Source organism: Protopterus annectens, chromosome 12.part0, assembly GCF_019279795.1.
Source record: "Protopterus annectens isolate FY-2018-M chromosome 12.part0, PAN1.0, whole genome shotgun sequence".
Lineage (NCBI taxonomy): Eukaryota > Metazoa > Chordata > Ceratodontiformes > Protopteridae > Protopterus > Protopterus annectens.
Genome location: NC_056746.1, coordinates 395,257,374 through 395,273,624, shown reverse-complemented (window position 1 = coordinate 395,273,624; position 16,251 = coordinate 395,257,374). Strand labels below are relative to the sequence as shown.

At 41.3% G+C, this 16,251-nt stretch overlaps 1 protein-coding gene across 1 annotated transcript in view; it reads left to right on the top strand.

Moving 5' to 3' along the window:
- The window catches only part of AP5Z1 (adaptor related protein complex 5 subunit zeta 1), a 680,304-nt gene that overhangs the window by 495,114 nt on the left and 168,939 nt on the right, over positions 1–16,251 (top strand). The window contains exon 15 of the mRNA XM_044089493.1: positions 2,057–2,189. Coding sequence (XP_043945428.1) covers positions 2,057–2,189 — 133 coding nt within the window. The remainder of the gene's footprint in view (positions 1–2,056; positions 2,190–16,251) is intronic.

The window sequence follows — 16,251 nt, the reverse complement described above, 5'->3', positions numbered from 1 at the left end:
TATAAACACTTTTAAACTGCAGAGCTGTTTTCCACAGGGTGAGTAAACCCCTGTATTATTTTATACTTTGCAGAACTCCCTCTAGTTAATTTATTTATTAGCCGGCCCACCACTGATTGTATAGAGGGATAAATCCCTGACTACTACACGGATGGTTGAAGTTTGACTAGCATCTCAGGTGCTTATTGGAGCTTATATTGGAAAAGAAAGGAGTTATGTAAATTAACCTTCTCACCTCTTTCCAGGGGGGGGGCAGAGTGGGGCATGTGCCCTGGATCCCATGTTAGAGTATTAGGTGGAGAACAGGGACTGCATGGGAGTACTGGCTTCAAGGGGGGCAGGGCAGTCTTAAAGGGTTATGTCACTCAGAGAAGTAAGTAACACACACTTGCTGATGTCCATTGCACACCCAGCCCTGAACAGCCTGTCAGGTATGCACAAAGCAAAACCCTTTTCCTCCATTTAGATGATGGCCCCACTTCCAGCCCCCTTGACTCCTCCATACTACAGAATAAATGAGCTGTAGAGTTTTCTCCAGTGGATTAGTAGAGTGGCCAAGAGGAAGGACTATGTGGTTAGCAGAAGAGTGAAACAAAAATAGAGCAAAAATTGTTGTAGACCTGTTGCAAAAACACTCTACTTCTGAAAATTTTGCTTTGCATTATTTACTGAAATTCATGAAGGTTGGCAGCATTTTGTGAAATGTAACAAGTGTAAGTGTGTGTGCGTGTATGTGTGTGTGCATTGTGGGGAGACCACCATCTTGTTTGGGAATTTTTTTTTACGTACATTGTCCACACTGAGTGCTACCATAGCCTCCATCATCTTCACAATCCAGAGTTGAGTAAAGTGAATAATAGAAGAATGAATGAATTGTAAGATGATGTTTGAAAATTCTCCACATATCCTGGAGACCAATGTCATTTTGATGGTACAGAAGAATAAAACTGTAATTACAGCTGAAGCAACCTGAGTTCAGTTAGTGACTTGGGTGACTGATGGAGCAACCAAGTGGAAAGAGGATGGGTGTGCTTCTCCTATCGCCTGAATTTGATTAGAGACTTGGGCGGGAGGATGGGTGTGCTTCTCCTATCGCCTGAGTTTGATTAGGGACTTGGGCGGGAGAATGGGTGTGCTTCTCCTATCGCCTGAGTTTGATTAGGGACTTGGGTGGGAGGATGGGTGTGCTTCTCCTTTCGCCTGAGTTTGATTAGGGACTTGGGCGGGAATATGGTTGTGCTTCTCCTATCGCCTGAGTTTGATTAGGGACTTGGGCGGGAGGATGGGTGTGCTTCTCCTCTCGCCTGAGTTTGATTAGGGACTTGGGCAGGAGAATGGGTGTGCTTCTCCTATCGCCTGAGTTTGATTAGGGACTTGGGCGGGAAGATGGGTGTGCTTCTCCCTGGTGGAAAGGATGTACTGGAGTACCATCCAGTGAGCTTTGGTGGAGGCTGGAGTCCAAAGGATAAGATGCTGGGCTTGGGAGTGAAAAAAAAAGTTGAGAATGACATCCCGTGATTGGACTGACACCGCCCTCTTATTGCCAACCAAGCCTACACAGTAGCATCAGCCTGGAGGAAAGAATCACCACATAAGGATGGGTGCCTCTCACATAACCCAAAAGAGCCCATCTTAAAGCAGAAGGGGAGACCTGCCTGGTGAAGTGAAAACAGGGCGTCTGCCGGGAAAGGTCATGCATGAAGGACAGTAGGGGTGACAAAGGTGGCTTGATGATCAGTTGCTGTGCCCCCCCCCCAAAAAAAAAAAAAAAAAACATGTCCTGTGGACACAGACCTCATGTTTTGAAAAGGTTAAAGGAGTTAGTTGTCAGTAATTCAAGCAGACTTTGGTATGTAAATATCTGTAATGCTCACTCAAAGAATAACTGACATTAGATGTGACAAAAGATTCTAGCATACCTACCTTTCCATTTAAAAGGCATCTGTCTTTATAGCTGTATAGTGCAGGTTGCATGCTCAGAAAACAAAAGTAGCAGTTTCTTAAAAATGGTAACTGTTTATTTAAAAAATGTTCTGTCTGCATTTTTCTTTTTCAGAGTATTCAGTTCCCAACTATTGGTTTTGTGCAAGCTACATCCTTTTGTAATTGTGGAGCAATCTAAGGAGTTACTGGAGTTTTGTGGCACTGTCACCAATATCCAGAGCAAGGAAAACTTCTTCACTCATATTGTAAGGAAATTACATCCAATGGTTATGGTTTCAAATGTGTCTGTTTTCAGAGGCCTGGCTACTGTTTTTTTTTTTTTATTTTTTATTTATTTTTTTAATCATCTTACTCTGCATTACTTCATTATTACAACTCTGAGATCATACAGTATCGGAGCGCAGAAACCACATTCCCCATGGTGCTGATATTTTAGTGTTGTGTAGACTCAATAGTTTGGTTTTCTTGATTTGACTTAATTCAAATTGCATTCAGCTGTTTGGAATAATGTATATATTCAGCTCTTCTTTTGTAGCACTGTCAGAACATGCTTGTGTAGCATTACAAAATAGTGTTTGTGTAGCTTCTTCATAGTGGATATGTAAGTTTCCATCAATGTTTTTCCAGTGAGTATTAGAGCTATTGTCACCCCTTATTTTCCAGCTTTATTTGCAATTCATATGTACCTTAGCAGAGTTGAAAAGAGAGAATGTTCTGGTTTGAAATCATATAATCACATAGCTGGACAAAATTTGAGCTATGAACAGAGGAAACCAGCCTCGCTGGAAGGGAGTCACTAATTATAAGGGCAGTCTTCAATTCTAGATGTGCTAAGAACTACAATCCCTTTCAAAGAAACCACTTCTGGTGGTAGATAGGACATTAGGTTCAGCTAGGTCTGGCCACTTCCATATCTTCTGGAAATGCTGTAGGTCCTACTTAAACAGTAGCATGTATTCTCTTGTGGCTTCTTAGAACTGTTTCACATCTTAACTATGCTATCTTGAATTCTTTCATTGTTCTGAATCTACTGCAACCTCTTAAAGGTTGTTCATTTCACTTGGCAAGCATTCAGTGAATTGATACTACTATTTTTGCCCTCTGAACCGTCAACAATCTATCTGTAAATTTAGATTGTTATTCTTCTAAATCTGTTTTTTTTAATGTGCTATAATTTTGAATGTTGTTTTTCCCCTTGAAGTGAGGAAGTAAAATTCTTCAATAATAATAGTCTGCAATTTTAATTTGTAAACATCACACTGACCCAGAGGAGTATTCTATATTAATGCATGAAAAGTCTTATTTTACAGAGCTGTCTTGTTATACTGTAGCTGCAGTACTACCTGAGACATGTCATTGTAACAGTGAAGACTTATTCATAGGTTCATAGGACGTTACTAGGCTATTTGTTCCTAGGGCCTTGTTATACCCTTGTTCCCTTATTGACCAAGGTGTATGGTCAATATTTGCAGTGCGAGTCAATGATCAGCACCAACTGCCCTTATCCAAAAGGGACGTAGGTGACACCCCTGGGGTAAATTTACGGTCTCCCATCCAGTTGTCGAAGTTACCCTTAAGTAGGGTCATTGAGCTCTGTTTTACATAAACTGGGAGTTTGTTCCAGAAGAGTGGCAATCTCTGGGAGACATATCTGTCGCTACAGAATGTCCTGTTAATGTCGCAGGCTAGGTTAAGATCCTACAGTGAGTGAATCTTGTCCCATTTGACTTGCAGATGTGCAGCATTTCCATTAGGGCAGGGTCCAAGACTGCTCTGTAGGCCAGGCACAAGTCGCCACTCAGAAGCCTATAATTTAAGGAGTAAAATGACAGGGCCTTCAGTCTGTCCATGTAGGTCATGTGTTGAATGCCCCAAATTTTTCTTGTGAGAAACGTCTGAGGTCTTTCAAAAAGCATTTGTCAGTCATACTTTCAGGTGATGTCACTAAAACCCATTAGTGTCCTAATTGTCATTAAAACTAAACTTCCCGAATGACAGTTGGACTCATTGAAAGGTATGTAGTCATAAAAGTGTGCAGATATGTTTTGCTTCTGTTCGTATTACTCCTTGTTCTGTTGGTATAGATTCATATATATTCCGAGACCTCTGAGTCCAGTGGCCATTCACTCCTTGCCAGTATCTTCTCTCAGGCTGCTCTTCCTTTCTCCAGCAAGACCATAGCAGACAGTCGTGTAGTAAATTTGTGGATACTCATCCAGTCATCTAGTTTATGTTTAAAGGAAGATAGGGAGTTATAGTTATTAACATGTAGGGTAAGTTTATCCTGGTGGTTTGGGAGGCCTTGGAATTTAAACCTGTCCCTCTAATGTGTTTTATCTGATGGTGAAGATTTAAATCCCTAGTTCTAGTATTGGGGGACGTATAGGACTTGAGAGAAATAGAATGTCCAGGACAACCAGGTCTTTCATGGTGCGGCAAGCTAGATAGAGAGATCTCCCCATAAAAGTCTATAAGAATAAATGGATAGATTTTCAGCATTTCTTGATAGCTCAGGGGCTTTAAGCATGTGATCTTTTTTGATTAAAAACCTTTGGGTTCTTTGTTATTATTTAATTTGTTTAGTAAGGTATATCCTAAAAGGAGCATTGCATTTGATAATTGACCTGATCAAGGGTGAATATAAGTGATGAAATACCTCTTCAGACCTTGATTATTTGGACTAAATGACTGTTTTCACATAATCAAAAGAGAGGGAGATATCAATCGAGGCACCTAGGTCCCTGAATATATTTTCATTTTGTAGTGGTGTGTTGTCTGTACAACTAAACTTCCCGAATGACAGTTGGACTTTGGAAGGTATATAGTCATACAAGTGTGTGATGAGGGGAGGAGCTATCTACCAAAAGTGATGATGCAACACTTTCTAGAATTTAGTTTGAGCCCATTTTTAGTGCACCAAGAGTTTACTAGGGAGAGGTCACTCTGGAGGGTTTAGGTGTCACAGGGTGATTTAACAACAAGCCCTCATTTGCAGTCATCTGCAGACTTTGTTAACCAAAGTTTTGACTCTTTATTTGGAGATCAGAGAAATAAATGCCAGAAAGGAATTGCCCAAGCACAGAGTCCTCAGGGACACTGCTGGCCAGTTCTGTCTTTTAGCCAGATGTTCTTCTTGTTTCACTGTTGCAGTCATTACATTTGGGTAATCCTGCTGGCAGGTTGCCCTCAGTCGGCCTGAATTCCAAAGTCCTGGGTCGGCTGCTGTCGCCCCTTCCCTTACGTCAGGTCGTCAGGGGTATAAAAAATGCAGCCGACACCATTTTCTTTAGTCTTTCTTGCCGCGTGGTGTCCGAAGCAGAAGCAGTTCACAAGTGCTGGTCAGCTGACTCCTGAGGTTTTTGTGTTCGTGTTTCACATCCGAAGTCTTCAATAAAGCTAAGTACCCCGTTGGGGAAACTTTTTTCTTGCTCCAGACCGATGTTAGAAAAAGTAAATAATTGTATTTCTTGTGGAAAGCAAATACCTCATAAGGACTTTCATTCTTACTGTATTCCTTGCCTAGGCCCTGATCACAACATTTCTGGTTGTCGGTTTTGTACTAGATTTAACCAAAGCACTGTTAATCGTCGGTATGATTTTGCTTTAAACTATTTTGGACGCCGGTTTAATTATCCAGAAATGTCATCGGATAGCCATCCGACTACCGGAGTTCACAAAAAACGCAAAGAAAAGGAGAGAGATAGACAACCGTGGCCCAAAACCGAAGACGAAGCTTCTCCTAAGCCAGTCACCGGGTCGCCGGTTCTCAGTGAGGCACTTTCGCAGCCCCTGACTGCCGCTACTTTAGAGTCGCAGGCCGCTACCGACTCCCACGTGGAGTTGGCCATGCCGCTGGAAACTCAAGGTATTGGAGCCTCGGATACTATTCCTTCAGATGGGTCCAGAGCCGCTGAGCAGGCACCGGCTTCTGAGGGTGTATTCAGACCTAAACATCTTTACATTAAACCAACCTCCGCTTCAAAGGCAAAGGCTAAAGCACCTTCTAAAGCAAAGAAACAGACTCAAGAGCCATGTGGGCAGGCCTCTATGCCCAAAAAACAGATGCTCAAAATGGGCGAAGACTTAATTACCTTGATCAGGGGTTCCCCTCCCCCTCCTGATAAGAGGCCTATCAAGAGACTGACTGAATCGTCAGATCAGGTTTCTATTTCTTCTGATTCCTCTTCTGATCAGGAATATTCTCTTCTTCCCTATGAGGATTCTGATGCTGAAGAATCTATACCTTCAGCTTCTCCTCCAGAGGACTATTCTTTTGGGGAAACCTTGTATACCATGAGGGAGCATTTCCACTGGGAGAGCCAAGATTTTTCAGAATCTAAAAAGTGGCTCAGGGATTTCCTTTTACTACCTCAACACAGGCCACTAGCCATTCCACCTGTGATAGACATTGTAGATGATGTGTTTTCGGAGTCTAGTCTTACCCCTGACTCCTTACCTCCAGCTCCTGTTAAGCCAGACAGATATTACAGGGTTCCTGACTCTCATAAATTCCTTTTTAAAAACCCTGCTGCAGACCCAGAAACTATTTCACAGGGTCCCAAAGGAGTTAAGGCTTCCACTGCAAAAAACCCTACCCCCTCTGACAGAGATTCTAGGGCACTGGATAGATGGGGAAAAAGGTTTACACATCTGCTACCTTGGCTATAAGGGCCTTAAAGGCCTTAAACTGTCAGTTTCATATGCTCAAATATCAGCAACATGTCATGGCATTGCTTAAACAGAAAATGTTATTAAACTCTGAATGTGCAGAAAGCAAGGAAATGCAGGATTTATTGCATGCAGCTGAACAAGTAGGAAAGCATACTTTGCAATGTGGTTTTGATTCTTTGGAGGCCTCCTGCAGGGCCACAGTTATGGGTTCTGTAATTAGGAGGCATGTTTGGTTAAAGGAACAAAATCTGCCTGATCATGTTTGGTGTTAAGGCAGAAGAGGTGTTAAAGAAAATGGAGGACAAAGCTAAATCTATGCAAGCTGTCAGATTTTTTACAAGTACAGCCACCTAGGTTTAGTAGACACTGGCCTACAAAGAATTGGTCCTTTCCTGTGTCAGACCAACCTCAAAGGGGCAGATACAGACACCCTAGAGGCAGATCCCAGGTGCAAATTCATACAGGTCAAAGCAATGGGGTGCTTCTACCTCCAAAGTTGGAGATGACAAATCACAACCATACAGGAAACAGTCCCAATGACTTCCCCCTGCCTGCACCAAGCACTTATCTTCTGGCAGCACCCTTAGGGGGAAAATTAGCACTTTTTTCTCAAAACTGGCACATTATAACCCAGGACAAGTGGGTTCTAAATATCGTGTCTCAAGGATACAAATTCCATTTCCATTCCCTGCCAAAGGCAAAAGGCTGGCCAGATCTGCCAAAAAAGCAATGGGCAGAGGCACAAAAACAAGTCTCATCCCTCATGGACATGGTGGCCATTCAACAAGTACCAGAGCAAGAGCAGGAACAAGGATTTTACTCAAGACTGTTCTTGGTACCCATAAAGGACAAGGCCTGGAGATCAATACTGGACCTATCTATTCTGAACACATTCCTGGATATACCAAAATTCAAGATGTTGACTTTACAGCAACTTCTGCCCATGCTGGGCAAGAACGCTTGGCTTGTGACTCTAGACCTAAAAGAGGCATACCTGCATGTCCCAATCAGACAATTATGCAGAAGATACCTCAGATTCAAGGCTGGCTCAATGCATTACCAATTCTCTGCACTGCCCTTTGGCTTATCTACTGCGCCCAGGGTCTTTACAAAGTGCCTGGCACCAGTAATTGCATTCTGCAGACAAAGATGAATACAAATATATCCTTACTTGGGTGACTGTCTAATTCAAGCAGAGAACAAGGACATTCTTCTACAGCATTTGGCGTTTGTGAAAAGACTTCTAACATGCCTAGGGTACACAGTCAACGAAAAGAAATCAAAACTAGTACCCTCTCAAGAGATAATATTCCTGGGTGCAAGCTTAAATACAACTGCCCAGATGGCTTATCTCACGCCAGACAAACAAAGCCAACTGACTACCTCTTTCAAAATGTTGGCAACAAAGGCCCAGTTATCTGCAAGAAAAATTCTGCAGGCTTTGGGCTTCATGGCATTCTGCATCCTACTAATTCCATATGCAAGACTGCATATGAGGAAACTTCACTGGTACCTAAAAAGTATTTGGACTCAACATTGCCACAGCCTGGAAACAATGATTACTCTCATTCCCTGCCTACAACAGGAGTTTCGATGGTGGGCAAAGGCTTGTCACCAAAACAAGGGAAAGCCATTCACTTTACCCCCAGCCAGGCAGACACTAACAACAGATGCATCAGATTATGCCTGGGGGCCCACATGGCAGGAAAATGTAATCAGGGCACATGGTCCTCAACCCAAATGCATCTACATATCAATCAAAAAGAGATGCTAGCTGTTCTGAATGCCCTGACAGCCTTCAAGGACCTACTTCATCCAGGACAACTACTGATAAAGACAGACAACACCACGGTCATGTGGTATATAAACAAGCAGGGGGGCACATATTCATACCCCCTTTGCAGACTAGCCATGACTTTGTGGGACACAGCATTAACTTACCAAGTACATCTGCAGGCACAATTCCTGCCAGGAAGGAAAAATACTCTGGCAGACGAACTAAGCAGAAACCTCATGGATCCCCACGAGTGGCAGCTGGATCCACAAGTCTTCAGCATGATAACAAGGAAATGGGGATGCCTGGACATAGATCTGTTTGCCTCCCCCCACAACTACCAACTAAAAAGATTCTTTACAAGGACTTATCACAGACAAGCATTAAAACTGGACACCCTATCTTTCAGCTGGAAAAACCTATCAGTATATGCCTTTCCTCCACTGCCTCTCCTCCCCAAGGTACTCCTAAAGGTCAGACAGGAAAAGCCAAAAATGATACTGATTGCCCAAGACTGGCCCCGCCAGTATTGGTTTCCAATCCTAAAGAACTTGTCTCAATGCCCAGCTTGGACTATACCTCAAATACCTCATCTACTGTCCCAGCAAAACAATCAGATCCTGCACAGCCAACTCGGGACTTTAAACCTGGCAGCATGGCGGATAATGTAGTCATACAAAACACACCTCTCAGTAAAGCTATGATGGATGTCATTTTGGAGGTCAGAAGGCCTAGTACTAGAAAATCTTATGCTGGAAAATGGAAGAGATTCTGTGCTTGGAACCAGGCACAAGGAACTGATACAGCTGTGCCAAATATTCCTCAGATTTTGCAATACTTAACTGAGATGCTGGACAAAGGCCTATCTTTTTCATCTATTAAAATTCATGCTTCTCCCATTTCGGCTCATTACAATACAGAGCCACAAATCTTTTCTCATCCCTTATTAAAGCAGTATTTCAGAGGAGCCAACAATTTAAGGCCTCCAAGGAGATCACCAATGCCTTCATGGGACCTCAACTATGTCTTAGAAAAACTCACCCTTCCTCCTTTTGAGCCAGCTGCTACTGCTCATATAAAGTTTTTATCTTGGAAGACAGCTCTGCTCCTAGCAATAACTTCTGCAAGACGAGTTTCAGAGCTACAGGCACTCATGGCTGTGGAACCTTTTATCATTTTTTTATCCAGACAGGGTCTCTCTGAGGACAAACTCAACATTTATGCCTAAGGTGGTTTCCAGTGTGGCTCTTAACCAAACTATTCATCTGCCAACTTTTTATCCAAATCCGCAGAACAAGGGGGAGAGAATTCTGCATTCTTTGGTCGTACACAGACAGCTTAGATTCTACTTGGATAGAACCAAAGTTTTCAGAAAGACTGAGCAATTACTAGTGGCATATGCTGCAGGATCACAAGGAAAAGCTATCTCAAAGCAGACTATTTCAAAGTGGATAGGCCACTGCATTTGTTTCTGCTACTTACACCATGGCAAGCCAGTGCCTAAGGGCATTAGGTCACATTCAACCAGAGCTGCAGCCACTTCAGCAGCCTTTCTCAGGGGAGTACCAACCAAGGACATTTTAGAGGCTGCGACTTGGAGTTCAGTGCACACCTTTACAAAGCACTATCGTCTGCCACTCTACTCTAAATCCAGGGCAGGCTTTGCCACTGCAGTTCTGCAGGACCTCATAGCTGCTCCTAACGCGGTTTAGCTCCAGCCTCCCAACCATAGCTTTGGGACTCTACCCAAATGTAATGACTGCAACAGTGAAACACGAAGAACATAGTACAGTTGTGTACACTTACCATAAATGTAGATGTTCGAGTGTATTCACTGTTGCAGTCCAGGTTACCCACCCACCACCCCCCTTTCTTCTGATGGGACCTATCTTTCCTTCTCTGATTTATACAACCTATGTGGTGTATTTGCTTGTAGATGAAGGTAAAGTTTATATTGGTGCATGTATTTATATATACATATATATATATATATATATATCATCATTCTCTTTCGGCTTTTCCCGTTAGGGGTCGCCACAGCGGATCATCTCTTTCCATTTCTTCCTATCCTCTGCATCTTGCTCTGTCACACCAACCGCCTGCATGTCCTCTCTCACCACGTCCATAAACCTTATCTTAGGCCTTCCTCTATTCCTCTTACCTGGCAGCTCCATCCTTAGCATCTTTTTCCCAATATACCCATCATCCCTCCTCAGCACATGTCCAAACCAACGCAATCTTGTCTCTCTTGCTTTGTCTCCAAACTGTCCAACATGAGCTGACCCTCTAATATACCGATTCCTAATCCTATCCATCCTAGTCACACCGATTGCAAATCTTAACATCTTTAACTCTGCCACATCCAGCTCCGACTCCTGCCTTTTTGTCAATGCCACTGTCTCCAACCCATATAACATAGCTGGTCTCACTACACTCTTGTAGACCTTCCCTTTCACTCTTACCGATACCCGTCTGTCACAAATCACTCCTGACACTCTTCTCCACCCATTCCACCCTGCCTGTACTCTCTTCTTCACCTCTCTTCCACATTCACCATTACTCTGAACTGTTGATCCCAAGTACTTAAACTCGTCCACCTTTACCAACTCTGCTCCCTGCATCCTCACCATTCCTCTACCCTCCCTCTCATTGACACACATATATTCTGTCTTAGCCCTGCTGACCCTCATTCCTCTGCTTTCTAGAGCATATCTCCACCTCTCCAGAGTCTCCTCAACCTGATACCTACTCTCACTACAGATCACAATGTCATCTGCAAACATCATAGTCCACGGGCCTCCTGTCTGATCTCATCTGTCAACCTGTCCATCACCACTGCAAATAAGAAAGGACTCAGAGCTGATCCTTGATGTAATCCCACCTCCACCTTAAACGGATCTGTCACTCCCACTGCAGTCCTCACCACTGTCACACTACCCTCGTACATATCCTGTACCACTCTTACGTACTTCTCTGCCACTCCCGACTTCCTCATACAATACCACAACTCTTCTCTAGGCACCCTGTCATATGCTTTCTCCAAGTCTACAAAGACACAATGCAACTCCTTCTGACCTTCTCTGTATTTCTCCATCAACACTCTCAGAGCAAACATTGCATCTGTAGTGCTCTTTCCTGGCATGAAACCATACTGCTGATCACTAATCATCACCTCCCTTCTTAACCTTGCTTCCACTACTCTTTCCCATAACTTCAAGCTGTGACTAATCAGTTTTATCCCTCTGTAGTTACTGCAGCTCTGCACATCACCCTTATTCTTAAAGATAGGTACCAAAACACTTTTTCTCCACTCCTCAGGCATCCTCTGACTTTCCAAAATTTCATTAAACAATCTAGTTAGAAATTCCACTGCCATTTCTCCTAAGCACCTCCATGCTTCCATTGGTATGTCATCTGGGCCAACAGCCTTTCCATTCTTCATCCTCTTCATAGCTGCCCTTACTTCCTCCTTGCTAATCTGTTTCACTTCCTGATTCACTATCCCCACATCATCCAACCTTCTCTCTCTCTCATTCTCTTCATTCATCAGCCTCTCAAAATACTCTTTCCATCTATTCAACACACTCTCCTCTGTTGTGAGTACCTTTCCCTCACTATCCTTTATCACCCTTACATGCTGCACATCTTTCCCATTTTATAATTATAAATTATAAATTATAAATTTATAAATTTTAATAAATTTTATAATTTTATAAATTATAAATTTTGGCTAAAAGGGTAGCCAAAATTTATATATATATATATATATATATATATATATATATATATATATATATATACACATATATATATATGTATATATATATATATATATATATATATATATATGTATACATATAAATTTTGGCTACCCTTTTATGGGGCACCTGACATCTGGGGCAAGAAAAACTAAAGAAAATGGTGCCGGCCACATCTTTTATACCCCTAACGACCTGGCAACAGCAGCCGACGCAGGACCCAGGACTTTGGAATTCAGGCCAACTGAGGGCAACCTGCCAGCAGGATTACCCAAATGTAATGACTGCAACAGTGAATACACTCGAACATCTACATTTATGGTAAGTGTACACAACTGTACTTTTGCTATCTTACCACATATGAGTGTATTTTTTAAAGCATTTAGTATTTATATGATGCCAGTGTGGGGAATGGTGTCAAAGGCCTTGCCCAGGTCAAGATATGTCACATGCACAGCATGACCATAATCTACAGCCTCTGTAACCCTTTCAAAGAAACCTGCCAAGTTAAATAGACAGGATCTACTCTGCACAGATTTAAACTGACTGGGGTCAAGTCTAATAAGATTCTTGATATCTCTGTATATAAGGTAATTTGTAATACATTCTATGACTTTGCAGATGAGATTTATAAGGCTGACAGGTGTGCAGTTACCTGGGTGTGTTGTAACGCCACCTTTATGGTACTGCATCAGAACTGCAGTGTTCCACTCATCAGGGCCAAAACCAGTGGATAAAGAGAGGTTAAACAGTATAAGGAGTGTGTGTGCAGGGGCATGTTTAACACAATTAATTAAGCACTCAGGCATATTGATAGATCACATGGAGGAAGTATTTTTAGTCTTTATTAGCACTTTCAGTAGATGATCTTTAGAGATAATTGAGGAAGTATAAGGGATTCAGATATTTCAGCTTTGAATAGAAGCCTCAGGAGTGAAATTGGCACTAAATTTGTTTGGAGGCTTATTGCAATGGCTGTTGGTTTAAAATAGCAGGCATTATTATGAATCAATTCAGAGCACTGTAGAGTTTTTTTTTAGTTTTCTAACATAGCTACAAAAGGATTTTAAGTATTTTTTTTTATCTCGTGACTGTCTTGGGTAACTTGCTATTTCTTCAAGTCATGTCTCTGAGTAAAGCATTAATGTCTTTCAGTGTGTTTTTGTTTGTTCTGAGGGCTAGGAAGCCAAAGATAGTTTGATTGGTTTGTGAAGCTTGCAGCAACAGTAGTATAATATTTCAAATAACTGTAATGCTAATATTTATTTCTAAGGAGGTATTTGTTGATATTTTCATATGACATCACCTCTGTACTTGGCTATGATTGCTTCAAGAGAGTTTGCAAAGGAACACACATAAAGGTTAGGGAAGTTTGTTGTACTGAATAAAGCAAAACTAACTAAATGTAATTTTAAATTGCACTGATTTTTATGTGTCTTTGTACATTAAATTTACGTAAGTAGGCATACACTGGACTATTAAACCATATGAAACTATTTAAAGCTTCTCCCTGCTGAACAGGTTTCACACTGTTGTCCTGCTTCTTGACTTTGTCCACCCCTGCTCGTGTTATCAAAATGTAAAAATTAATGCCACCGATCTGGAGACATGGAGTAAGTGCATGCTTGCTTGATAACTATGCAGGGATTTTTAAAACAATTTCTTATTATAAAAGTAATTCCCCACTGGAAGATGATTGCCATTTTTTGCAAACTGATTTGTTGGCAAACCAGTTAATTTGGTGTTTCACAAATCTACAAGTGATAAACGCACAACTTTGCATTTCGTCTTTAAGTGGATTGAAACATTTTCTTCCATCTGATGGTAAATCAAGACAGAAGTAAAGATAATATTCTCAAGCCAACTTGTAATCTGCACACAGTAGGTTTTGCATATTAATCTGCATTCTTCATGCATTACTGAACAGGGGTCCATTATGAATCGGTCATTATTGTACTATTACCAACCTCACAGTATAGACAAACTATTGACAACTTTTCACTCATTTGTAGGTCATTGAAACAACTATTGTTTAACACTGACTAACGTGATTCCTTACATCTTCTGTCTGTGGTACTTTACATACTTCCGCAATCGTTTAGTAAATGCCATCTTTCTTACCCACTATGACAAGCCTCTATAGCACACATTTTTAGTTTTATACTATGGACTGTGTGCTGTAATGGTGAGCAGCTGGGTTTTGAGCAATGTAGCCACTAATTAAATCTTAATTTAAATTAAAAAGTACCCAATTTCTATAGTAAAAACGTTTCTTTATTGTTTTTAATGTCTGTTCACAAAAGGACCCTTAAGGAAAGCATTCCAAAATTAAATTCTACACTTTCCTTCATCTCCTGAAGTGCATCTCTAAAAGCCTTGTACATTCCTTTAACAGAAAAATAAGTGCGTCAGTGGCCAGATAACACACCTAATACAAAAAATAAGTAATTTACCTGAACATGGAGTGGTGACATTTGGAATTTGGTTAAGGTCAGAATAGTTTAGGGCTTAGAGCCAGGAGACCATGCCACTTTTCTAACGGTGCTGGAGTGAAGGACTTGCTTGCATCATCTGCTCTACTTTGATTTCTGCTTTGTAACTGCTGTACATGCAGATAGCTGACTTAAACTGGACAGTACAGTGGAAACTAATGAAAATAGGTGTATTTAAATACCTAAACTGCTCATTTTTATGTATCCTTATACAAGTGGCACTGAAGTATGGTTTGTACGAGTGACATCTCAGACTGTTATATTATTTAGGGGGGTTAGGCTGAAATTTAGACAATAATGCTTTACTATTTTTTCTGGCATCAACAGAGTGTTATTAACAATGAAAGCTTTGCCACTCAAAGTTCAGTGAAACATTGTTGCAGTAGATGATTTGTTGAGTTCTGAATTTATTTGTGTACCTTAGCTGTATGTGATATAGTTACTTGCTTTTGAGATTTGTTTTTATTTTTTTTTTTTTTGCATCTTTGAAGCATTTACTAGTTGACTTGGCGATAGTAATTTTTACTGCCTTATTTACAAAGGTTATATACCAAGTACAGAAGAAGCTGCCAGTGAGTATTGTCAGGTATATTTTAGGGGCGGAGGATTTTTTTCCCTGGTGCAGTGTTAATTGGTGGTCTGCTTTGTTTTATTGTTGAGTGTTTAATTCAAGGTTATTGGTGACACAGTGGATTACTGTGTTTTCAGTGATTTTTTTGCTAAGTACTTAGGAATTTGATTTTCAAAAAATATTGTTAAGACCTTTGCAACTACTTAGGAATGGACAGATTTATGGCTGTTAATATGGTCACACAATTGATGAGTGTTTGATAGTGTTGAAGATGAGTTAGCCTAGGTTGTTGTTGTTGTTGCGTCTTTCGGCCTTCCCGGCTAGGGGTCGCCACAGCGGAACTCCGGTCCGCTAATGATTGGCAGTTGATTTTCACGTACCGAGTTGCCAGCCCTGACGCACAACCTTCAACGAAGGTATGCCCATTCATGCATGTCTCCACGCAGAAGACACTCTACCTGAGAGTCGAACTGGACAGTGTCTTACTGTGAGGCGACAACGCTACCGCAGCACCACCACCGCGGTATGAGTTAGCCTAGGTAGTTAATTAAATTTTTCCTTTTGGCTAAGTTAGGCTGTGATAAGATTTGATCTACCTATATGTGTTATTTCTTTTGGCAGCTAAGGACTTTTGTATGTAATAGAAGAAACAGCATTGAAACAATGTATCACTTTGATTTGGGATTTGCACCAGAATTCTGTTTTATGTGAAGTATAATTAATTTGGAGTTAGAGATGTAATAGTAAAAGAATAGTTATGTAGGTTAGTAAGAGGAGAGTGCATTCATATACCAGCAGGTTGAGCGAGAGCAAAGGTTAGTTTATGTGTTGGTGGGTAAACTGTGCTACCACCAGAGTTGGTGTTAAGCATGTGATGGGGACCCTCACCTACAGGAGATTAAAAGAGCGTTGTTTGTAATCCCATGAGAGTGCCATGTGACCACCAGAGTTCCAAACGACTAAGAAATGAGAGTGAGACTGAGATGAGTTAGCTTCCTATGATGTTATAGTTAAGGATTAGTTAATGAGGTCTAGATTATA